The sequence below is a fragment of the Amblyomma maculatum genome, chromosome 6 (assembly GCF_055883805.1).
Source record: "Amblyomma maculatum isolate TAMU_Amacu chromosome 6, ASM5588380v1, whole genome shotgun sequence".
Lineage (NCBI taxonomy): Eukaryota > Metazoa > Arthropoda > Arachnida > Ixodida > Ixodidae > Amblyomma > Amblyomma maculatum.
The window spans coordinates 20,411,056-20,437,526 of NC_139349.1; the positions used below are offsets into that span (position 1 = coordinate 20,411,056).

The window sequence follows — 26,471 nt, forward strand, 5'->3', positions numbered from 1 at the left end:
ATGACTATTTCGACTTCTGATTCACTTAATTGGCTCTAATTAATTAACTGATTACTTAGTATGCACCAAATGCTTTCGCAGGCGATTTTTTTTCATCCTCTATCTAGTGCAACCATTCGTTTTCTTATCACTAGTTTCCTTGGAACGTAATCCTGTCACTGGTGACACGACATACACGACGTCTGATTGAGTTAATTGGCTCCAATTAATCAAGTTATTACTCTGCATGCACGAAAATTATGCCCCAGCAAGATTTTTTTATCCTCTATTCAGTGCAATATTCGTTTATTTTTTATCGCTTGTTTTGTTCGAACATAACCCTGCCGACAAATTTCCGGGGACACAACCTTGAAAACACACCCAATTAATGTTGACGCTTTAAAAAAAAAAGTGAGTTTCGGGCATTTGCCAAACGCAGTTTTCAAAGGTGGGCTCTAGGTTGAGAGCAACTTCTCTACTTGCGGTTCACAAGCTCGCAAGCGCAGTAGCATAACCAGAAGAAATCAGACAGACGCCAGTATATCTGTCCTAAATAATATGCACTCAATTTCTTTAATACACTAACCATGTACAGCAGGATATGTACGGACGTACGTATACACACGTGTGCGTGCAGCGAGCTTTGCCGGAGATGTGTTCGCGATGCTTTGATTTCTTCTCGCTTCCATTTTTGTGCAAAGACAATGTCATATGTAAACTATACATTACAGCAACAGTCACAAACATGGTACGGAACCCCACTAAACACTACGTTAACAACGGTCCGCCACAAACCAGGACAGAGTCAAACTCACAGGAATTAATGGCACCCAGGGGATTCAGTTTCCCATAATTAACCACACTTTATAGTTAGAGAAACAAGCGTGACCAGCACTTCGATCAGTTCAGTGAGATGAATGTGTCACTAAAGCAGCCAGTGCTTTGCCTTGCTGAATGTTTTGTCTCTGCACAACACCTCAAAGAACGATCACAAACAACGCATGAAAATATACACGTCTTATATACACCTTAGAGACAGAACATTACCAGCAAGGTGAGCTCGATTGTTTAGACTGCTGGGCACGGCACCTCAAAAAGAGTCCGTGCCAAACTCGAGGCGTTAATTTGTTGCAATAAATGTACTTGTGTCTTTGAGCATACACTTGTCTCGTTTATTAATTACATGATAAAGTATTTACTGCTATATTTTTCTGTGAACTACATACTGATTAGGACTGCTGTAATTCTGGCTTCACCAAATGAACGAAAAAAAGAACGCTGTTTATGATACATTGAACAGCATCAAAATCTATTCAGTGCAATGAATCCAGCGCAGATAATTGCGGCTTGAAATTACTCGGCAATGCGGGTGAACTGCTAGCCAGCAGGATGCCTTGAAAAATGCAGAACCCTTTTTCTGCAGACCACTAAACAGTTGAGCGTAGCTATAGCTATGCCCTAGGGCCGAGTCTTATTGAATATCACCCTTGACCACGCTGCTGCTGTGATTGTAACGCCTGTTTATCTGAGCCAATGCGTGTTTCAAAGGCTGGCCAATAAGAGATCAGAAAACTTTCTTCAACACAAAGACACGTCACGGCTTTCATGTCATGTAGCCTGCGGCGCGCACCGCAACGTCGGGGGTGCACTACAGAACATTGAGTTCGTCCTCCATCATCTACATCAAACAACAGTGAGGGACAGTATAATTTCAGTATTTCTGCACTGTTCTCTATATGCAAAGCCTGTTTTCAGTAGCGCTTTGTTTGGTAGCACGTCACGGCGGTACTTTTTACTCACTTTTATCGGGGAACCGCCCTGTAATACTTGACATAAAGCAATGTAGTCATCTTTCCAGCTATTGTTCTAAAGAGAAAGTTCGAAACCGACAAAACGCGCAGCGTTTTTCGCCTTAAGATTCACCAGTAGTTAGTCGGCCGTGGTATTCATGTCGAAGAGTTTCAGGTCTACTCAGCGAGTCACCAAAGTCTTATCACAAGAGCTTTTTCTGGGGTCTCGTCGTGAGGTGCGGGCCCGGGTGGTCTTCCCAAGGCTTACGGAGCAAAACCGTATAGTTGTAGCACGCGACTCGACGACTGCTTCACTCTAGGATGCTATTTCCTGGAAGCTTTCGATAAAGACGACGCGTCTCATTTGACAACGAATGTGTACTAAACATCCTGAACAACCTGAGCGGTCATGTCCAAAAACGTGAGGTACATCATGTGGACGTCCTGTAGAGATTAGCTGTGAAAGGAATTGGAAACTCGATTACTATTCGAGAATGTTGCGCAAAGAAAAGGATGCATTTAACTGTTTGGACATGTACGTTGCACAGCACATGTAACATTCCTATTGCCGTTTAGCTTTAGAAGCTTGGCTAACTTTTATAGGTGCCTAATCTGCTCATGCATTCTGCGATGAGCTCTCAGTTTCTTGGCAGCAAGTGAAAAGCGACAGTATATTATCACAAAAACACGAAGTTTCTTAGTTGGGTCGAAATGTCTTCTAATATTTTCCCTGCTGATCAAAAATAGGAGCCTTCCCACATAGCGCTACGCATTGAAAAAAGTATGATTTCAATTTATTATTCTCACTCGTAATGAAAGAATGGCACCCTTGAAAGCCAAGTGCGCTGTGTCGTGACGCATGTCCATTTATAAAAGGGGGAAACATGATAGATGCCCCGGCAGTAGCAAACAGCTTCAAACGACAGTGTATCTACAGTCAACATGCTTAACTATGTAAGACGGGAGCCGTGAACGACTTGATAACAACATTGTAGTTAGACGTTAGCCTGGAGTATTGCCTTGCAGACGCGCTAACACTGGCGTTAGCGTGCCGAACAAACGAATTTTGTGGGTGCGTGAGGTAACAGATGGGATATGGGTCGCTCCTTCTTGGGGGGACCGGGAAATGAGCTTGTGTGTAGAGAGGCCTCAGATCGTAGATCGGCAATGTCTTGACTGTCTAAGCCTATGTTTTGAGGAGTCGAGCATAATGAAATATGGAGACTGCTCGTATTACCCATCGTTTCAAATTTTGACATGCAAGGGAAAAATCAATGAACATTTAGTAGTTGCGCATGCTACAATGGTCGGAAGAGGGCCTTGCTATAGAGCACATGAAACTCTTATTTGAAAGAACTCCATTAACGAGACAGTGTAACGTCGTTCAGTGCATATATAAACTAAACCCAAGACATAATTTTTGTAGAATCGTTTAGTGCCCCTAAAATGTATTGTAGCTACGTTTCATATAAGTCAGTCGTATAACACAGACTGTCATATACGTCACTGTGATATGTAAATTCTCACAAAGATATGTGGTCTCGACTCGTTCGAAATAGTAGTTGCTCTCATCAGATGCGCTGCTGTAGTTTGCAGAGAATGAACTTTCTTCTTCCTCATTGCGGCAAACAAGTGAAAATGGTTCCGAGTAAAGATTTTTCGACCGAAGCTTGTAATAACATCGGAATCGCAACCTGGAGCGGGCCAGTTGTGAATCGGCATCCACTGCCAGTTTGGGTATTAGATTAACACATTTCTGTTTTGATTACCCAAACGTCTAACAGGTGCAGAATGCGAAGTATAAACGCGCACGGGTGGAGCACTACGCATTAGTTTTGGTCGCACAATAACATCACGGCATTTTATCTCCCACATCGACACGTTATTCAAAGACGCACTTTGGTGAAACCCATTTTTCGATTGCATCATGTGTTACTGACACGTTATGTCCACATCCCTGCAATTTAACACACTTCTGTTAGTTGTTCCGCCTCGTGTCACATTGTGATCATTAAGTGTTAGAACGAATGGCGTGCACTGGCATTGTCAGTGTAAGTACCGTACTGCGAGCAATATATTTGCAGAATGCCTAATGTGCTGAGCTTGTTCATCATCCAGAAGCTTAACTAAATGTCATCAGGCATTTGTGGGTGCTTCTGGAGCGTGGATTGCGGCTTGTAATGTGCTTCCAGTGGCAGAGACGTCTACGTGGCGAGAATTTCAGTATTTTCAGCTCCTGAGATTGAGAGTGTTGCGGTTACCTATAGAGTCTCATAGCGCGGATAAACAGAAAAGCAGAGGACCTGGGAACTTTTGAGCAAGATTGTAACTTATAAGCACTCACAATCAGCGCTTCATCTATCTGCTACTATCATCCTTGTCTGGTGGGCTCTGTGCATATATCAGCGCAGGGAGATCGGCATAATTTGGAAAGAAATGGAAACGTTTACGTGGGCAAGAAACCTGCCACGAAACAAAAAGTAGATTGGGTGTAGCCATGCTAAGTCCTGCGATCTGCTGAAAGCGCACTATTTTTTGCCATCTTTAGCGTCACCTCTCTGCGTAATAAAACAGGGGAAATGGTGACGAATATATTCGCAAATACAATCGAGACGCGGTTGAATGATAGAACCGCATTTTGCATCTAATGCTAGCTTAAGTACTAATCTGACCTGCCACGCTCAACGTGAGATTCTCCGCTCTGCGCAGGAGGTGCGTATTTGTTGGATATACTGCAATCCACTGGCTTCATTAGACAATGTGCTTGTTAAGCTAAACTACCAGCTTACACGAGAGACACACGCAGTGGCCAATGCGATAGGCTATCGTCACTGCGTTTCAAAGGTGGCTTTCGTGTGCAGCCTTGTAGGCTGGGGACATGTGCAGTGTTTCTCCCTGACTGGCTCCGTGACTTCCACACTGCGGCAAGAAAATTCGCCTCGGAGCAAGACATGAGCGCGAAGGTGATATTAATCCGAATAATCACAGATGGCTTTACGCATAACGGGCCCAAGAAGATTGCACTTTCATCCCTGTAAGTTGATGACGGTCTCCATTCGAGAGGCTCTAGGGTTCAGTCAGCGGCCGATGATCCAAGCCGCCATGTGTTTGCTTCCAAACACTCAGGCGTGGTTTTATACACCGTGGCCGCGGGCTGTTCACCCGGAATTCTTTTTTTTAGCACAATAGAGTATTAGTCTGCGATAAGAGAGGGATGGCAGCCGGCAAGGTTTCGCGCAGAGGACGTTCGGAGAAGAACCATTCGAAGAAAGGGGAGATTTGGAGTAGTCCTTTTGCCACAGCATCACGCTGTCAATCCTTGCGAAAAATGGTAGCTCCTCGGATCCTTCCCAGGTTCACCACGTGACGTCCTCTGCTGAACAGATGTTATGGCGATGTAAGAGCTGTGGCGTAGCCCTCCTTGGGCGCAGCGCTGCTCTTGCACCCTTTTGACCTTGCGTGCGGTTGGGGCGGGCGCTGCCTATGTGTACTTTGACTTCTCATCGTCATGGCTCGCGTAGGCAGATGTGGTGCTCACATGAGCACGTCCCTGGTCTCCGGCAAGCGTATGGACGCCAGACACCCGACCAGGAGCACGGCGGCGGTGGTCAGGATGGGCACTGACCGGTTCAGGCTGATGAAGTGGCCGAAGGTCAGGCTGCCCAAGAGTGCCGCCAAGCGACTGGCTGCGCTGAGGAAGCCGTACGCAGTGCTTCTGCAAGGTACACAGCAGCAAGAAGGCTGTGAGAATGACGCGCAACGCTGTTCATTTGAGCACCATCAGTTTGTTCACAAAGAATTGCACATCGCTCATCTGCGAGGGCATACTTGTGGCCAACTGACTTTTGTTTACCTTTGACCGGTATCAAAATTTCATGACAGTTAGGATCGCCTACTTGTATGAAGGCAAAAGCTCACTCACTCAGCGACACCCGATTCTCACGAGGTAGGTAGCTTGATGCCTTCTGTGCTCTTTCTGCCTCCCTGACAGAGCCTCCTCGATTCCTCCTCCTCCTCTCAAAACGCCCGCTGCGCTAGGTCATGTGGCATAGTGAGGTGACTATGGCGTACAATTGGAGGCACATATCGAATCAGGTCCCTATCGCTAACTATACTAGCAGATACATGCCAATTAGGCGGCGAAATGGCATAACTTCACCCGGAAAGTTTCACGAAGAACGGTTGAGTCACAATTTTGAAAAGAAAAACGTCAAATTTCGAGCCACATGGAGGTCAATTAGTGATGCCTAACGAGAAAATGGCACGCCGGAGGCTAAAAGGGGGCTACAAGGGCCCTGCCACAGAAATGATTGCCGCTGCGGTGGCTAGACAAAGGCTGCCATACCAAAAACGGTTTCTATAGGAACTGTGACGCGAGCGATCCACGACAGATTTACAGTGCGTAGCGAAGAGTGACAGGTTATCCATGTCTTTATTGGCTCTCGTCACAACATAACACATCCTCATTCACTTTAGACCTATTTGCTACAATTTATAACTTATGACGTCACGTCTCATCACGTGACTTTTGACATCGCTACTTCCGGAGAAATGTTTTGCGCTGCACGATACATGCCTTAAAAATTAGCTGATGTTTAACTGCGATATTTGGCGCTATTTTGCTTGACGAGTTAGCATTGAGAGACTGACATAGAGTTTGGCAGGGTGTTAAAAGTTTTTAGTTGGCTTAATTTCTCGAGAAAGGAAAGGCGCAGTACCTGTCTCATTTCTCGGATGATACCTCCACTTGCAGTTAACGACACCTGAGGTCCAAACTTTTAAGGACCTCAGGTGTCGCACTGCTAAATTAACGTATATAATGCGTCTCTCGGCTACACCGTTTGCTAATTCGTGCTGTAATTTAACGCACGAGGTGGTACCTAAATGTGCCTGTTTTTGATATGATATACTATTTGTCTGATTCATTAAGAAATAACCTAAAATCGCATCGTCTGGTGCGATCTAAGTCAAACAAGCAGCATACATATCGCAATTGGTCTTGCGGAGCATCTACCCTAAATTAACTTACCGAAGTAATTTCGCAGGGACTTCCAGTTTTAGACCGATTCTTTACCCAAATAAAGCGAAATGGATGGCAATCGCTACTGCATATGGTGTTTGAATTATCTCTTTGTCGCGGCAAAGGATTGTTAATTCTGACGAATTCAAGGAAACCTCCCATCATAATTTATTATTATAGTAAAAGACCATTGTTACTACGCCATGCACAAAATACTTGTACGAATGAGGAACCTTCAAAGCTGAGAGAAGCATTCTACGTGTTGCAGTTAGAGACGCAACACTTGATATTGTTAAAAATTGGGCGGGTGTACATACGTCGTCAGTTTGAATCCCTATTCCAAACTAGCCTGCTAAATGGAAGCTGAATAGTATGACACCATACTGAACGCTGCTGAAATAACGATCGCTTCACAGTTTGTTACGAAATTGCGTGGTTAGACACTTTTGCTAGGCTCTGGATGTCCAAGTAGTGCGTTCGAACTAAAAATTACATTCGCGGCATCTCAGCGGCTGCCATAAACATAATCGCATCTCATCTCGATGTGCTTAACTCTAAAAATACGGGAAAGAGGTGTGGGAAAACCTGGACAAGAAAGCTTACCATACCTACTGCCTCTGATTACCCTAGCATATGCAGTCGTACGTAGTTTTTCTCGCGGGTGCTAAGTACAAACTTTGCAGAGCATAACAAAAAGTGGTTGTCTCTCATGGGAGTTCGATATTTGTTCGCTGCTGCTGTGACGCTGCCGATGCGCTTAACCTGACGGCATACTTAATGACCTTCCTAGTCGCTTGAGCACAGGCGCCGCTATTGTAAGAGCACTTGGGAGTGAGTATGCACTCTTTGCGGCTGTAGGCACAGCTGTAATCAGCTGCCGAGCCCGTAAACATACACGGCCATGTCACGTGATCAGCGCACCTGCCAAGTGCTATCGCACGTGCAAATTAGAGCGCTTGGCCATGCCACCTGTCAGAGCACCTGTCAACTCAGCCATGTTGCGTCACCTTGGGATGTCTTCACCCGTTTGACCTACCAGCTACCGATTTTGCACGCCGTGGTGCTGCGACCTTGTGACGTCATCAGCTTCCCAACCTGTCAGCGACTTTGTTGAATAATGTGACGCGAAAGCACATGGGGTGATGTTTAATGATTTGTTTTTGTTTATGGGGTTTAACAACACCAAGCGGCAGCTATGATGGACGCAGTAGTGCAAATTCCTGCATACTTTTTAACACCTGGGGAACCCTGAAATCGTACAGTACACGCGCGCAATGCTTTTCACCTCCATCGAAAAAGCGTTATTGTGTTAAAACGTACAAATAAAATCATCATGAAATATTGAATGAAATGCTGATGACAACTTTAGTCGTACAATTCAACAAGGATGCAGCAAATGCTCCCCAAAGGAGGCCCTCAATTACAGAGGAGTAAAATTAAGAATAACAATAATCATCACCACCCGGATACACTCACTGTAGAGCGAAGGTCTCTCCCTTATTTCTCCTATTCACCCGGTCCTCTGTTAGTGGCATACACTTGACCCCTGCGAACTTCTCTGATCCGTCCACATAACTCTCTGCCATCCCATGCTGCACTTACCTTCTCTTGTAATTCAATTTGTTACCTTCGCGGCCATCGGTTATACTCTCTTCTCACTACATGCTCTGCCCATGCCCATTTATTCTTCTTCATTTCCACTAGATTGCCCAACTGGACACTGAACGCTCTAGCCAAAATTATCAACCTATATACCGGTCGTTGTGGTTAAGCTGTTCTTAATCCTCTGTCAAGCTGGCCTTAAGGAGATAAACTTAACATGACTTAAGCTTAACGACCAGTTAATCGTGACATCATAAAAATCTTTGCGCTAGAGGGGCTCTTTTGGGATACATCTGCCACTTAAGTCTTGGCTTATATCTGACGATAGTGGATACTTAGACAAAATGTTAGTTAGGAATGGAGATAGTTGCGGAAATAACTAAATGAAGCAATGAAGCATTACCATGAGTATGCGGCTACTGTTGATGATCAATCAGTGGCAAGGTGCTTTGGTTTCTGTTTGCACACTCCATGCATGAGATACACAAATATATGTCTAGGACACGGTATCAAGGCGCGGCTACTAACCGTAGTGTCGCTGGATAGGATTCAGTGGTTGAGACATCCACTGCATTCCAGGCGGATATGGACACGAAGTTGAAAATGGCTTGGAATGTGATGACAGAGGATCGTGCCACCGACAGCCAGACGAGAAGAATACTGGCGCTTGAGAGAAAGAGTGAGATTCCTGGGCAAGAAAGAACGCATAAGATGGTCAACGCATTCAGTAGAAAGCAGAACTGAAAGATCTCGTGATAAAGGGAAGTAAATATCAGCGCAAGCAAATAAAGGCACAGTTTCCATATCATCTTCAGTTATTTTCAACCGGAATAGTTTTTTCTCCGGGGGTGAATCTACAGGCGTTTTCACTCACACAACAAAATTTATGGTCAATATATGAGACCTGACTGTTAACGCTGCTGGCTATATAAACTGATAAACGTACCCTTAGTAACAAAGGCCTACATATTCCCCTCTCGACAACAAGCGCCGTGCTCTGTTATCATGTCAACTTATGTTACGTATAATGAACTGCAATGAATCTATAATTACGTATTACGTTAGAACACCATCACTGTTTTCGCAATACAAAGCATTATCGCAATTTTATCTGCTCAATGGCATCAGCCTTGAAAAATTTCAAAGCGCAATCGGTTGTTGCTACGAGATTTTATGCTCTTACGCGCATGTTTCGGATTGCTGTCCCCACAACTTCAATTTCTCCCAGAACTGTAAAGCGTGTTTTACGGAATACACCAACGCATTAGAAAAAGCCGCAGTATTGTGGGCTGCGTGAGATAATAATGTTGCCGATTGCTGTCCCCACAACTTCAATTTCTCCCAGAACTGTAAAGCGTCCTTTACGGAATACACCAACGCATTAGCAAAAGCCGCAGTATTGTGGGCTGCGTGAGTCCACAATACTGCGGCTTTTCCTAATGCGCTGGTGTATTCCGTAAAGCACGCTTTACAGTTCTCGGAGAAATTTAAGTTGTGGGGACAGCAATCAGCAACATGCGCGTAAGAGCATAAAATGTCGAAGCAACAACTGATTGCGCTTTGAAAATTTTCAAGGCTGATGCTATTGAGCAGATAAAATCGCGATAGGGCTTTGTAATGCAAACACAGTGATGGTGTTAGCGAGGTGCTCAATAGCAGCTGTCTGTTCGAAACAAAACACTGTATGGATAAAGCGGAAGGCGGAGATGCAAAACAACGTTCTTAAAGCAGTATTAACCCGTTGCATTCTGTAACAAAGAATCATGAAAATGCTCAGCTCTCGTTTTTAACCACCGCTTTTTTTTTTTACTTCAAATTTTCCCAGAACTGTAAAGCGTGCTTTAAGGAATACGCTAGCGCATTAGGAAAAACCGCAGTATTGTGGGCAGCGTGAGTTGGAAGAAGAAAAAAAAAAAAGTAGACAGACCTAATGTGCGCACGCGGCCGAGCCTGTCGATGACGCAAGAGGAGATGATATTTCCGGGTATGATGGCCAGCTGGGCGAACAGGTTCTCCACGAACACATCCGAGAGGCGGAAGTTCACGTCGAAGTCGATCGGGCAGCCCGTGCGCCGGTTCAGGAACGTAGTGCTGTTGTGGAAGGCGCAGTCGCGGAACCGGAAGTCGTAGAAGTCCGTGTCCACGAACCGTACGCGTCGGAAATCGCACTGTTCAAAGAAGCTGCGGCTCGAGCGCACGTCACTGAATGTGCTGCGTGAAAGAAGAGTGGAGAGGGTACAATTACTGTGCAATACTCTCAAACTTTTGGGACACTACACTCAGAGAAACGCCGGCAAGGCTACAAAACAAAGGCGAAGGGGCTACGCGCTAATACCCATGCTTTATGAGCCAGTCGATATGTTCGAGAGCTCGCACCCAGATCGTGTCTGAAATTTCGCGATAGGAACTGCATGAGCTAACTGGTTCAGTGCAGCACCCGAGCTCATCCGGACATATATTAGCAGTTTTAAAACATTTTTTTAACGATGCCTGCTCTAGAATAGAATATGTTTTGCATATGAGTACAAATTCTTCTATGCTTGACTTCTTTAAAAAGCCATAAAAAGAGCAAACAGATCTTACAGCTAATGTTTCTGTTAGGTTAATTATTGTCTACTAAAAATTTATTCTCTGGAGGTCCCAAAATTGACTAGTCTTCATCGTCAGGCATTAGGCATGAGCACTACAGAACGACTAACCAAAGAAAACAACTCCTAAGTATATCAGCACAAAGTTGCAATTAGCGAGTTCCTTCCCTAATGCGACATCTGCTGCACTTTCGCCAAAAATCCCCGTAAGAGTACATTTTGTCAGGATAAGTGCCATCTTCAACTTCTGACCGTACAACAAAACAGAGTTGAAGTCATTAGGCAATTGCTGACACTTCGCCACAAAAGGCTGCAAGAAACGAACCTACCCACTGATGAGTCGATTCTCTCTACTTCAAATTGTTTAAAATTTTGCGCTTCTCTTGTAATTTTTTTCTACATGTTGCCAGATATTACATCGTACTTGCTGCACATATCTGATAAAATACGAAACGCAAAATGAAGCTCTTTGGCATTTGAATGTCGTGTTTCATGCGGAAGCTTGTGGGAAGCAGAAGGCCTTCTTTAGACAAATAAGAACTGACCTGGTGGCCGTAACTGCGGAGGCAGCCATGAACCCCAGAAGCACGGATTTCAAGAATAACAATTTCTTCCAGCGATAACCCTGCACGCGACTTGATGTTTGACAAAGATACGCGAGAAACCTGACAGTTCAAAGTCACACCGTGAAAAGGTATTGTGAAATAAAGCGTAGCGTACAATTTCGTGAAAGCTTTTCTCGTGCCTTCTTGCTAAGCTAATGTAGGCTTTTTTTTTTTTTTATACGCTGGAGAAAACTGCGTTCAAGAAAGTAAACAGAGATCGCGATGTTACAAAACTACTCCTCCAAAATAAAGGTCATATTATTGATGTCACGAATCAATAAAAGGAGCATTTACTGTCGTCCTTTTTCTGACAAAATTCGTCTTGATTGAAAAGAAATACTACCCAAGAAAAGAAGAATATGCCCGGAATTACTTCCACTGCCGTCATCTTGGCACAAATCCGCCGATATATATGCCCGGTTTGGTATCCTCTTTTGCGTAGCTGGGACGGCCATTAGGCTCAGCTCGAATGCTTTAGTCGCTACGAGTGCAATGTGATCATTTTCATCGAATGTTTTATCAAGTGTACCTAATAGTTCTATCCGGCGTTATTAGCGTGCTATGCCTGCACTAAATAAATCTGCGGTATAAAATTTTAAGGTTTCAGCATGTTTATGAGTGTCGATTTCGTGTTAAAGTAAACGCACTTTCAGTAGACCATACTAATTTTTTGTGCCTTTAACAGCTGCATAAAAGTACCTGCTATGCTTTGCGTTTACAGGGGGCTGCTGTTAGCTTATTTTTTTGCAAACGTTGTACCTAAAGTAAAAAAAGTATGCCGAATCCTTCGTTGAGGCAACCGGAGAACACCTGCAGTGGCTGTAGTGTGGTTCTAGTGTGTTTCGGTAAACCTATTGTGTCACCTCTTTTTGTACAGGGTAATTTAATTTCCCTGCTGAGATGGACGTATACACGATCTATAGGTCATATTCCGAAAAACGTCACGCGCAGTCGTCTTATTTCTTTCAAAGTTATGTATTAAAAAATTGAATCACGTGTTCTGATACACTTAATATGAAGTCGTACATTTTAGGTCAATGCAGTCATGCCCAAACACTTTATAAGACACATTTTAAGCAACCACCCATGCACTCACCATGGCCTGCATATTGGAACACACTAGAAAGTTGAACAATGACCTACAGAGATAAGGGCTGTGGAAATTTGATTGTTGTGTCTCTATAAGCTTGGTACGCATGATATAATCAAAACAGTTTAAAGGGTTTTGATAATTTTAGTGCCCCAGAACGATGTATTTTTCCCAAAAAATTCGCCTCTCGGATAGCTTATGCACCGTCACGCAGCAAGAAAAGCACCACAAAAGGTAAGCAATTTTATGTATACAACCTCAGAGCGTACGAGTTTGTGACAGTCTAACGTTGAACCTTAGCTAGCAGTACAGGGCTTACCTGTTAATGAAGGAGCAGTTTGTGAAAAGCACGTGGTTGAGCACGATGCCCGTGAAGCGGACGTTGTGAAAGACGCAGCCTTCGAAGTTCGTGTTGTCGAGCGAGTAGTTGAAGATGTAGTTGTGGATGTAGTGGTTTGCTTCGATGGTGGCATCGGCGCTGTAGCTGTCCGACTGGAGTTTCCGCAAGTACTCGGGAAACCAGATCCCGACACCGTAGAACCTATGGTAAAAGCGCGCACCTCGTTGCTGAATGCGCATCGGGAGAATACGCTAATAGGAGCAACTTAGCCTGCCTCTCCCAATGTGGACTGCGGTGATTTATTCGGTTTCATTCCACGCGCAATACATGTGCCCAGCACAAATAAACTCGCTATGTAGGCAATCCGTTTTAATGTCGGTTGCTAGACAAAGTAATTTTCATGCTTACTAGAAGAAGTGTTAGCATACGTGTCACTATTTACGCGATGTCGCAATCAACATGCCAGTGCCAAGTGTGTTGCGCTAACTTGCTAGAGCTAGAAAATATGTCAATTCAGATTCGGCCAATAAAGCAATAAAATGCATTGCAGGATAAAGGCCGAGAGCTTCCATTATAGCTACGCCGATCCATACAGACAGCAGTTTGTCATGAGGCCCACTCTATACTCCTGCATTCTAAAGGCGTATACTCCAGTATTAGGTAACTACGAACTTCCCAGAATACCATTTATATATCTTGAAGGGGACTTAACTGTGCAGTGTATGCTATGTGAAACCTAACCTATCGGGGTGCGTAGCAGCTGCCTTTATAACAATAAGTGGTCAATTTTTAGCTCACAGTCCAATTCACCCTCGCCTATCTGCGATGGTCTCAGCGTAAAAACACACCTAACCAGTGTGGCAACTCACCCAAATGACGTCGTGAGCCAGATGACGAGCAAGACGAGAGTGACTTTGGCAAATGGAGGACATATAATCTGGAAAAACGAGCTCCAAAACTGGAAAATGGTAAAAAAAAAATCGCATCATCTACTTTGTTCCTGTCCTCGCATTCGACAGGCGTTTTCGGATCTCACTGACATGCCAGACCATCTGGTCTGCTACTGTTACCATGATAAGCGAAAACTGAGACATAGGCATAGAGCTTTGAGGGAGAAACAAAAGAAAAAACTATAAATAATTACAAGAACTAGAGCAAAAGAACAAACGAAAGTGGTGAGCAAGAGCAAACGAATACAGTGAGCTGTAGTTGCCCAGAACATCTCGAAACACAGCTTTGTACATAAAAATAAATGTAAGCGCGATAAACAAGTTTAAAACTAAGTTACACAAGGCACTCGTCTCTAATCTAGATTGGCACTATGAACTAAGTGCGTTCAATTGAAATGCACTGCTCGACCACTGGTGTTGAGGTCTCAAGGACGGGAGGACTGAGTTACATACCTCAAACTGGCAAACTGCAAAAAACTACGCCACCGCTTTCTTACCAACTATCAGTGCATTCATGATTGTCGGCCACATCGCAGAGCTTGTGAGATAGTATTGATGGACACAGTAGGATCATGCTAATCATTCAGAGTTCCCTAATCTCGCCTTGAATGAAGGTTATCTAGCGATACAAAAAGCACTCACGCTTTCCAACGAAAAACAAAGGTCTGACAGCATGGTCCTGTTGACGGCTGGAGGGATGCCGTGAAACGCTCTGCGTCCCGGCAGCTCCAACTCAGAGAGCTGAAACAGGAAGAAAGAACTCTTGCAGAAAGTAAATGGCGAATGCCTAGCCTTATTTAAACCTGATTATAACGAGTAGAAGTACCTGCTACGGTGGCTCAGTGTTTAGGACACGCGGCTACGGGACACGAGAAACCGGGTTCGAACCTGGCCAGTTAGGATATGCTCCACTCCGATACTGTGAAAGCACTGCACGCCGATTAGTTAAATTGTGATTAAAACGAACAGATCCTAGTTTGCAACCCAGAGATTAGAGCTACCGTTTCAAAACATCCTTGTCGTCACTCGGAGGTTTAAGGAGAAGACGACGTGGGGCCTCGTGAAGAACTCAAGGTCATTTGCCGGCACAAGACCAACTCGGGAGCTGCTGTCCCGGAGAGTAGAGCTCCCGTCTGAAACGTGTTGCGCTTAGGGCGGCTGCCGTTGGCTTAACAGTCACAAATAAATAAATTGGTTCCCGGTAATAGCTCTAACTCACAAAGGGGCTCAAGTTTAAGGCGATACGTACAAAATATGAGCACAAAATATGCGCCTTGGCGAGTTTATTAGCTGTTACTGGTGAAGACCTGTCAGTGGCGACACAGCTCCACTACAGTATTTATTGTGGTCGCCAGCATTAAAATCAAGGTCTCGACATGCTGACGGGAACCTTATGCACGTAAACAAAATTGTCATGTGTGGTCACGCATACCTGATACTCCACTCCAGGTTTGTTGGTGTGGTTCATCCTAAATATTTGTTGGTAAACGCACATCGCTTCTACGTCACGGCCCATCTGTTTGTAGAGAAAGAAAGGCACAAAGAACAAGGTCTTTGGTGAAAAAAAAAAAGCAACATCATCGTATAAAATGTTGATGAAAATTCCGTTTTGTTCTTTTTACCTACGGACAAGTGCATCTTTCGACCGAGACTGCCCTGAGCTGCCTTGTTTTATTTTTACATCAGGGGAGATTTGGATGCTATTTCAGCAAAATGAATGAACAAAAAATTCTACAGAGACACTAAAGCCTGGTTAGGTGCTATAATGCGAAAACAACACGACCGCGCAGGCCACATAAGCGTCTTCCGGTTGCATACTACAACATCAGCATGGCCGCCCCTCCCGTGCGTACCTTCACGCTGGAATTTTTAAGAACACACATATTTATTGAAAACACCACGCACCGACCCAACGTAGTGGCTCGCCGCCGCCCGCGAGATAACTGCCACTGCCTGTCATTCGACTCCTCTCAGGTATACGCCCCGTTCTTTCTTCAGACACTCGAGACTGAGCATGTCCTCGCACGCATGGTTCGCTATTCCTTTCTACTTACACCCGCTGTATTCGTACTGCTGCAGACGGAACATGAAAGTTGCACTCCGCCGGAGGGTCTTTCGATTAACAGGGCCAGTACAGCTTTCGCTTTAAAAATTACGGCGGTTTAGGGTGGCAATTGAGAGGCAGCTGTAAATGATTCGGCACACTCCTTACAAACTATACATCGCGGCATAATCTTTTCAGAGAGCACCTATTCGCTGAATAAACAATTTACGCATATGTTTCGCGGCCACATTCTGTCACTGCCACTTCGACGTCATGCAGTTGTTACGATATCGGTAGGATCGAATTGATGACTGTCTTGCAGGCATGCATAAACGCCGTTAGATAAGAATATGCATAAATGGCGATTTTCCTCCGCAAGGAAAACAATCTAGATAACAGTCTGCGGGCGGCCCGGCACACGGTGATACTTAATGCATGAACTTTCATCTTTGTCCTCATACGGGATAAAAAAGAAAACGGTCCACCTCTATACATGTTCTTTTTTTTCCCCAGCTTAGTCATTGATGTTGTCTGCGCCTGTGAAATAATCGTCACATTTTTCTAAGCTTCGAGATTATTGTGCAGTACTAGCGGGAATACGTCGTTTGAAGTAAAGAAAAAAATACGCGTTAGGGGATGGCTGCGGCTTTTTTTTATATATATCGTATGGGAAGGCATATATCACCGGCTCTCTGTGACACTTCCCCTCCTGGCTACGCCGCTGCGGTGAGGGAGAAGCGCACTCCGAAAGCAGGACCGTCTTTTGAATGATTGCACGGTCGAACTGATCGCCAAGATAATTAGGTGCTACAGCATGCGAAATCAGCTGCTCGCAACAAGCATTTGTTTTCCTGCTATGCCCCCACCCTCTCTCTCTCCCAGTCTCTTTGCCTACCCTGCAGATGCCATGTCAGGGATTTAAAAAGAAATTTTGGCTTCTAGAATGCATTATTATAACCCGCAAACATGAAAGTAGTCGCCCAGCGGACATCTGCGAAGGCATCCCTAGCAATACGGGCTTTCATCACCATCAGCTGGATTATACCCTCTGCACGGAGAAGGCCTCTTTTATATTACTCCAACTAGCACGGTCCTGTGATAGAGCATCCCTGCGGACTTCTTAACTCATCCGTCCACTACGGGGTTTCATCACCATCAGCCTGACTATACCCACTGCAGGGCGATGGCCTTTCCTATATTACTCCAACTAACCCGATCCTGTGGTAGCAGCATCCCTGCGAACTTCTTAACTCCTCCGTCCACCTAATTTTCTGCCTCCCCCTCCTACGCTTTCCTTCCCGTGAAATCCAATTAGTTACCTTTCGCGTCCATCGGATAGTCCTCTTTTTCGCACTATATGCCTCGCCTATGCCCATTTCTTCTTGTTCATTTCCACTAGAATGCCATTAACTCGATTTAATTCTGACCCACTCTACACGGTTCCTATATCTTGACGTACACACCTACCATTTTGTGCTCCCCAGCTCTCTACGTTGTCCTCAGCTAATGTAAAAGTTAACCGTTTTCGTTAGCCTCCACGTTTCAGCCCCATAGATGAGTACAGGTAAGACGCAATTAATTGTTATATACTTTCCTTTTGAGAGATATCGATAATTTGCGAGTCACAATCTGCGAGTACTTGCCAAATGCGCTCCATCCCAGTCTTGTTCTCCTATCTATTTTTGTTTTCATGGTCCGGATCTGCAATTACTACCCGTCCTAAGTAGACATATTCTCCTATACAACTTCCAATGCTTCGCTATCTATTGTAAACTGCTGTTCTTTCCCTAGGCTGTTGAGCATTACCTTAGTCTGCCGCACAATAATTTTTTGGCCTACGTTTCTGCTTTTCCTTTCTAAGTCATCAATATTTTTTGCTGTTCATCCGATGAGTTACTTAGCAAGGCAATGCCATCAGCGAAGCGCAGACTACTGAGATCATCATCATCATCATCATCATCATCATCATCATCATCATCACCACCACCACCACCACCACCACCACCACAGCCACCACCACCACCACCACCACCATCATCATCATCATCATCAGCCTGATTATACCCACTGCAGGGCGAAGGCCTCTCCCATATTTCTCCACTTAACCCGGTTCTGTGCTAGCTGCATCCACTTGAACCCTGCGAACTTCTTAATCTCATCCGCCCACCTAACTTTCTGCCGCCCCCTGCTACGCTTTCCTTCCCTTGGAATCCAGTTTGTTATCCTCAGCGATCATCGGTTATCCTCTCTTTGCACTACATGTCCTGCCCATGTCCATTTTTTCTTCTTAATTTCTACTAGAATGTCGGTAACTTGAGTTATTTCTCTGACCCACTCTGCACGCTTTCTATCTCTTAATGTTACCCCTACCATTTTTCGTTCCATAGCCCTCTGGGTTGTCCTCAACTTAAAGTTGAGTTGAGGACTACTGAGGTATTCTCCATCAAACCTTATCCTTAACTGCTCCCATTCTAAGCCCTTGAATACTTCCTCTAAGCTAGCTGTGAATACAACTGAAGAGATCGTGCCTCCTTGCCTAAAGCCTTTCCTTATGGAGATTTTTATTACTTTCTTTACGTAGAAGTGTGGTTGCTGTGCAACCACTATAGATATATTCAAGTACTCTCACATATGATTCATCTACACCTTGATTTCACAATGCCTTTTACAGTACCTAAAAGGTAATGTAAAAACCTTGCTTCCAAGTGACCTTTCAAACTTGAGATTCCTCGCTTACAAAAAGCGCTCGCGCTATAGAATGACAGATTCCGGGGAAGGAGACTCCATTCAGGTTCTCTTCGTCACTTAAGCTTCTCAAGTCTCAATCTGAAGTTCCATCAGTCCGTACTGGTACATTTTTAGCCGGCCCTGCTGATTGTCTCCACGAGGAAAAATCTCGTATAGCTCTGCCCCGAACTTCAGCTAGACGGTCGATAACATCAAGCAATATTTCATCCCCACTAAATAAAAAGAACAACAAAACAACTACGCATGTCTCCTGCGTCTGTCTAGACGGGCTGATGGCATACTCCAAAAGAATGTCGATGCTGTCAAGAGATAAAAAGGGTTTTCGATGAGTGATCATTACTCACAGCCTGTGTGTGTGTGTGTGTGTTTTAAGTGAGTCTACACTTGCCTTTCTTTCAATATATCCATATTGCAATCATGTACTCTGCATTATGAATTTTTTTCTGACGGAAAGGGAATATATTAAAAAGAAAGACAGTGCCCTTGACATTTCAATGAAGTGAAAAGTTTTCGTTAGGCTCGCAGTTTCTAGGGGCAACTTCAGATGCAATTTCTTTAAAGTTATTCCGCGAAGCGGTCATAAGACTGGAATTTATATGTAGAATAATGCTCGCAGCAAAGAGCACGAAGGCTGGATAGCGGCAACTAGAGTGCAGATCTATGCATTCTGTCTGTGCGCTCGAAAGTAGCTAAAAAGGCTTATTTGAATCAAATAAAATTCTTCTCAAGTGCAAAAGGCACACGACCGGCGCATAGCTTTTATTTTTAATTTTGTGAAAGAGAAACATTCCCGAAATCCCGAAAGGAGCGAGTGACAGTTTGCTAAATATTTATTTCCTAAATTCAATATAGCAGCCATTTGATTAAACATTGGCCACTGAGTATAACTTATTCTCAAGACTTGTGACAGCAGGAGCCAAAAAGCTACGCTTATATATATAAAACTCAAGCCAAGGCCATAGAATCCACATAAGCCTTTCAGGCGTATCAAGTGCGGTTACTTTGGGCAAATTAGTGGTGAAAGCTGTACTGCTTAGCAATAAACGTTTGAGTGCACTTAATTGCATCAAGTGTTGAGAATGTGACAGTCGGCTCGGTCTGTTTTTTCTCCCGCCCGAAACTTCAGCTATAGAGACAACTCACATGGTCTGGTCGCCATTTTTTATTCTAGTTCTGTTCCAACCTGTAACTTGGGGCTCTCTAGACACGTCTGCGTACGTCCAAAAAGAGCTGCCAACTGCCGGAGACCTACCACACACGTCAGTGCACCCGCATACTGGCCATATAACTTGTTCTCGTGACGTCACACACACGCCCGTTGACCAATGACTGCTCGGTAACGTCAGAATATAGGGTGACGTCATCACTGCGTCATCACTGTTTCGAGCAATTAGCGAAATCTCATGACTAGCCACACCGTGTCTTTACCGTGAAAAAAGTTTCAATGCAGTAATATTAAACAATTTGAAAAAGCTTAAGTCACCTTAAACTTGAAATGCAGCAGCAGTAGAAGGAACGTTACTGGTACTTGTTTCTGTCATTGCAAGCCGACATGCTTGTTGTAGTTGTAGTACTGCTGCTGCTCCTTCAATGGCGACAAACTTCCTTGGCCTTCCTAGTTATCTGGACGGATTTGTGGCTCTTGTAGAAGTATACTTAGAAGCGAGTCTCCACCCTCGCGGCTGTAAACCCACTTGTGGTAGGTTGTGGACGATACTCCGTGACTTCTGGTCGTTTTCCTGCTTTCCATTCTCACATGGGGTGACATGAACTCATTAAGTCTGCAACATGTTTCTGTTATTGCAGCCCAACGTGCTCGTTGCAGCGTTTTATTCGTTAATTTTTTATTTATTTTCAGCATGAATCATATGTTGAGAGTCTAACCCACCGACTTCGCGTTGTTTTTTTCCACAAAGATAGACACAGGAGGTGTTGATTCTGGCTCCTTTCCAATCTGATATGTAGAGCTGGCTAAATACGCTTGCACACATAGAGATATTGAGCTTAGCGCGACAACTTGCTGATACCCTCTACTGCTACAACGCGTCATGAGGGGCGCACGCGGTGATAGTTCTCTGCGTGCCGACCACGCCGGTATTTGACTGGAACGTGGCCACTTCTGTCGCCCTTATGGTGATCTGCGCATGCATACTGACGCTTGCGCGGTAGTGGTATACGGTAGCTGTAAGCGGTAACGCTAAACTAAGAATCTCCAATTAAGCGCAGCTACCAATGGCCGCCGAGCCCGTCACCACACTGGACCATGTCGCGTGACCAGCGCATCTGTCAGCGTGCCTGCAAACTCGATAATGTCACGTGGTGACATGGCTTCACACACCCCTCCAACCAATCACAGCTCGACCTCGTCATTCGACCCTGCGAAGTCATCGCGCTGTCGACCAATCAGTGACTTTAGTGGCTAACGCGACTCTGATCGCATGATGTGAAGCCTGATGTTGTGCGATTAAACGCGCACAGGAATTCAAAGCTTTCTTTTTTTTTTTTTCATTGAAGCTTGCTGTTCATCAGAACTAGTGCATGCGTGCTGCACTGAACGCATGTGCCGAAGCCCACTTGTGCATGTTTTGATTTCGAAGCACACCTGAGCAGCACTGGCCCACTAAAATATAGGCCGCCATCACAATCCAAACATAAAGACTCCTTATCAAGCAAGTTTCAGTATTTTTTTTATCAGCCTGTACGCAGATGAGCAGCCTTGTCTAAAACGCCCAGACGATGCTCTGCGGCAGTCACTGGATAAGTTGCGACTCTACGCTGCAGGTTAAGATCAGCGCCCAGCTAACGTTGGCCTCTGTGCTCGACACGGCTGCCGAATGTGGTCAAAATACAGCTGTGTCCTGTTCGTCGGTCCCATTGCTGGTCCTCGCTTTGTGTTTGCGTAAGGGCAATCGTTTTAGCATTGTTGCCGCACTGGCATTTACGTCAAGGGAACGGTGATCAAGGCGGTGCACTGTGTACAGTATCGGCGCACGCGCAGCGAAGTGGCTGCACAAGCCAGCGTGAGTTCTGACGGTTGGCCGCGCCTTTTATAACGTGCAACGCGTGCTGTGGCCCTAGAGCTGATTCGCTGGCTGTACCGGCTGGCTGCACCGCAGGCTGTTAAGTGCCTACGCTCGCGCTTGATAAAGACAAACAGTACATTTCATGCACCTATAGACCCGCACATTTGATTTCACTCGCAAGTGAGCGCACACAATCACGGAAGATTTGCTCGTCACGGCAAGTGTGCTCAAAATATGTAGTGCTTGACCATTTAGGTGGCGTCACCAAACCCAAAGTGCGACCTTGCCAAACCGTCGCGAACTGCGCTTGTTTCGGAGCTGGTAAAGAGTATTCGTCGGCTTGGAGAAGGAAGGCACACCCAAATAAACTGTAGTAGCAAGAGCGAAAGTTTCCTCGCTCAAAAAAAAAAAAAAAAAAAAAAAAAAGACAGAGGAAAGACGACAAAAGTTTAGAGATAAAGGTGGAGTGACAGAAACGAACAGTTATATGGAACGAGATAGACATGGAGCTGTTCGGCGCTGGTACTGCAAGCACGAAGTGGGCAATGCACCACCAAACAACCAGCCGCTCCTGTATTTTGGCCGTGCATGCACAGTCGACAAATATCTAGCGCCCGTGGCCAACCTTACATGGCGCTGCTTTACTCGGGAGCGTACCGGAGGACCGTTCCTGATAATGTTGCTGTTATGATCGGGCTTCTAGCCGCGGCTCGCGCGGATCCTGCAGCGGTTCACGACTGGGCCCGAGCGGGTGCCGCGGCGAGCGCCTGACGCCCCTCGACAAGCCCAGATGCTGCGCCGCACGGCATCGGCGCACTGAGGCACTGAGGGCCTCAGCGTCTGACGAGTATAAACAAGCCCTATGACGGACTGGCGCCAGTGCCCATCGCCGACGCCTTAGTGGCGCCCCTTCCCTCCCCATCGCGCCATGGCCGATTCTAAGCGCAAGAGCAGCACGCTCGATATTAGACCTCGTCGTCAAATTCTGCCTCCAGATTGGACAGTTCAAGTGGCCATGGTTTCCTGGCTTATAAAAACAGGCGGGCTGCCGCTTGCTGAGGAGACCGTCGTGAGCGCCCATCGAGTGCTGTGCTGCTCGCCCGGAGGGGACGTGGCGGAATCTCCCTGGCCGTCGCTGTGCGAAGACAGTCGCGTGTAGCCAGTAGTTTCCGGCCACCATAAGGATGTTGTGCTGTTGTGTACCATGGCTGTAAATAATGTATAAAGTGACCTTTTGTTCACTTAATCTCATGAACCTTGTACCCACGCGAATCGCGACATTACTCACATCCCGCCCCTTAATGAGTGCAAAGGGAACAAGCATTTAAATCAATAACGTGACCTCAATCTTATCTTTTGAGTGACCTCTAGAGCTCAGACTTATAGAACCCAGCGTGGCTTAATATACTTATGAAGACAATCAGCAGTTACAGGGTCTTTAGCGATAATTAAGCTACTCGAATGCACTGCTTGTCCGGAAGACGCATTCTTTGTCTCGACGTTGAAATTTCTCAATAAATGTCAATAAGGTGGGCCTTGTACTGCATTACGATTGTTGAACTAAGAGTGCAGTCGATATTTTTAAAGTAATAACTACAGAAACTTGAATATTTTTAATGTAATAACTATAAACACCTGAGGCTTCTTTTTAACTAGCGGATTAATATATTTTTTTATAAATACTTAAATGGAGGAAGCTTAGCGACATCCGGCGCTGTATATGTCATAAAATTCTTTCATTGGATGAAATGGGCGTAATGTCAAGAAAGCACGCGATATGGTCTAGTTGGCAAGTGCATTAGTTGCGTTATGTGGGTGATCGTGGTGAGGGGCTCAGTGTTAGTTGGCAGCTTCGCTTGGATGTGTGCAGATGTGTACACGCCTGTGTTTTCTTTAGGCGTGTACGGCCTTGTCGCCACTACGTGACAATATAAAGATGCGGGTGTCAAGTTGCGAGGGAGCCAGATTAAACACCGCGTGTGGCTACCTGTGCGGAAAACTCGCAAGTGTAGAGGGTAGCTACTGAAAGATGTCGCTGAACATGGGATTATCGGCAGCTGCGCAAGGTCAGCGTATGCGCTGAGCAGCATTGACAGAAAAGGAGAGGCAGGCCGAGCAAACTTCAGACTTTAATGCTATTTCATTCTCAAAACTTAACGTATTAAGTGTCCGCGTCGCTTACTGCTCAGTATGTTCAGCGAGTATCTTTTTTATTCAATGAAACGGCGGTAAGAACGAGAATGAAGACAGCAGAGAACCCATATTTCCTAGCCCTTTGCGCTCTTTTGTCGAACATGATTAGCCAGATAGCCCTCACCCCAACTTTTGTAAGGCGTTTTAGACATATATTTTTTTAATCGTCCAGAAAACTCGCTAAGGTTTGCTTTTCTGTTCAAAGCCGAGTTGAGAAGATTACCTTTTTCGAAAAAAAAAAAAAGAGAACATTATAAGAACAATAGGTTGCTGGACGAAAGTTCCTGGCATGTATATGGTTCTAAAGCATGCACATGTAACTATAGACAACCATGCGAACAAGCTATATCAAATCGTTACATTTTAGCTAGTTTTATTTCACTGCGCTAGATTATAAACACAACAGCAGTGAACGAGACGAGAGCACAAAAAGAAAAAAAAAAAAACGAAGCAAAGGTAAGTGTCAACTGTTTGCTACGAAACAGTCAAACCGAATGAATAGGCACGTTAGGCATCAACACTATCGCATCGCGCAATAGTTCACAAACAAAAATGCCATCAGGGAAATGTTCAGATACGGTTGTTTCATATTGTATACGGGTACCAACATGCCGAATCTGGCACGTATCTATGAGGGACACTGTAGTGCAGAGCTGTAGGTCAATTTCTACTAACTGCAATTTTTTAATGCGTTTGGCACCTTAGCGCGCATATGCTGTTTTTTTTTTTATTATTGATTTCACTTCCATCGTATTGTGGCCGCCGTGGCCTGAATTTCCCTCGGGCTAAATTCTTCCTCAGGTATCAACGGCGGGGCGGGCTAGCCCCGGCCATTGGAATATGTGTGTTCTTCTCGTTCAGCGCTTTTCCTCTAACAAGCCGAAGAAAAGATTAAATACAGGGTAGGGGTCAGAGCCGACCGACCTCTAGCAGGAAGCGCGGACTCTCGGGCAGGAAGGCGAGTCCCAGCACGGACACCACTGCCGGGAAAGAGCAGACGAGGAGGAAGACCCGCCAGCTGCTGAAGTGCAGCCTGCCCAGACCGAGCAGGGTGGCCCCTGCGAAGGAAAAATGGGGGAAACAGACGTCGGGAAACAGGGAAGGAGACGGAGGTATGCATAGTTAGCAGACCGGTCGGGAGGGAATGGCACGATACATTATGCAGAGACGTGCCGGCTGGCAAGGTTACACGAGGGCTGCGCGAGCAGAGGAATCAATGAAGCTCGCGTGGCCAGCCGCATTGGCAATGAGATGATAGCACCTCCGTCCGTGGCTCTGGCATAACGTCCACGTCAAAGGCGAAATGAGCTTTCTTTATCTGCTTTTATGATCGCAAAATAACTACAGCAAAAAATAAAAAAATAAATAAAAAGGGAACTGACTTCTTGCAAGTAGCGGTCTTTGTACACTGAATACAGATAGGGTCGATATTAGCAGAACATCGTGTTACACGGAAGAGAAAGTTCTGTGGAGAAGGGCGCGATCATGCGCACCGCACCTAGACCATGCGCACCGCACCATGTTTATGCGCGCATATAGGGGTTTAATAGAAGATTCAAACAAAAAGAAAAGGATTGCGATTCAATAAGAAGGCAACGCAACAAGCTATAGTGCAAGCTTATATGATAGAGGTAATGCAAAGAGGTCGAAAGGGAGCACAGAATGTCAGAAAACAAACGTTAATTGAGGTGCAGGCTAGTTGGTTGATCAGGCTTGATAAAATAGCGTAAACGACATGGACGCATGTAGGCACTTTGTGCTTGCTCTGCTTCGGTATGCGCTCTCGCACTTTGTGCTATTTCATGCAAAACAAACGTTAGAGATGCAGCTAAATCTAATAACAGGATATGAGCATACGCTGTACATATACTGCGGATGAGAGGCGATCGATAATATGTAACGGAGACGATTTTGAGAGGATTTCGAGAGAAGAGGACGTAGCAATGAACTGAACCAATAACGTGGAGAGGTGATGTTGGGAAGTTCGTTGAGATAAGATGTCTGCAACTGACGCATGGCAGGATTAATAAGACGTCATTGGGAGAGCTGTGGCGGACCTAGTTAGGGATGATGATAATGATGATGGTAATGATATAGCTCAGCAGGAGTGCAGAGGTATTTTATCGAGCGCTGCCTCACTCACCGGTTCTGGGTATGAGACCCCAGGCCATGACGGAAGTGAAGACGCCGCCGATGGCCCAGAAGAGGAGCAGCCAGCAAAGGTTGCGGCCGCGATGCTTCTTCAGCAGGAACTCAGCGTAGTACGTGAATACGATCGGAATGGAACCACCCACGCTGGGGGCCGAAAAAAGATACGAGAAAAGACTTTAGACTGCGCACATGCCTGTTTGTTAAAAGTGGCTTGCTAAATATCGCTATATTTCTTTAGCATTAAGGAACGGAACAAGTTTTCCAGTGTAAAGATGCATACTTTAGCTTACGTGTTAAACAAAAAGGTGGCCAAGTCCGAACCATTACGAAGACTTTTGGACCACAAAC

At 45.3% G+C, this 26,471-nt stretch overlaps 1 protein-coding gene across 1 annotated transcript in view; it reads right to left on the minus strand.

The window, feature by feature from the left end:
* Nucleotides 1–531: 531 nt before the first annotated feature.
* LOC146185206 (synaptic vesicle glycoprotein 2C-like) overlaps nt 532–26,471 on the minus strand; it is a 43,428-nt gene continuing 17,488 nt past the window's right edge. The window contains exons 4-12 of the mRNA XM_084606177.1: nt 26,116–26,267; nt 24,897–25,030; nt 15,397–15,480; nt 14,607–14,705; nt 13,884–13,972; nt 12,994–13,215; nt 10,319–10,602; nt 8,920–9,079; nt 532–5,484 (exon numbers count right to left, since the gene is read on the minus strand). Coding sequence (XP_084462303.1) covers nt 5,304–5,484; nt 8,920–9,079; nt 10,319–10,602; nt 12,994–13,215; nt 13,884–13,972; nt 14,607–14,705; nt 15,397–15,480; nt 24,897–25,030; nt 26,116–26,267 — 1,405 coding nt within the window. The 3' untranslated portion in view covers nt 532–5,303. The remainder of the gene's footprint in view (nt 5,485–8,919; nt 9,080–10,318; nt 10,603–12,993; nt 13,216–13,883; nt 13,973–14,606; nt 14,706–15,396; nt 15,481–24,896; nt 25,031–26,115; nt 26,268–26,471) is intronic.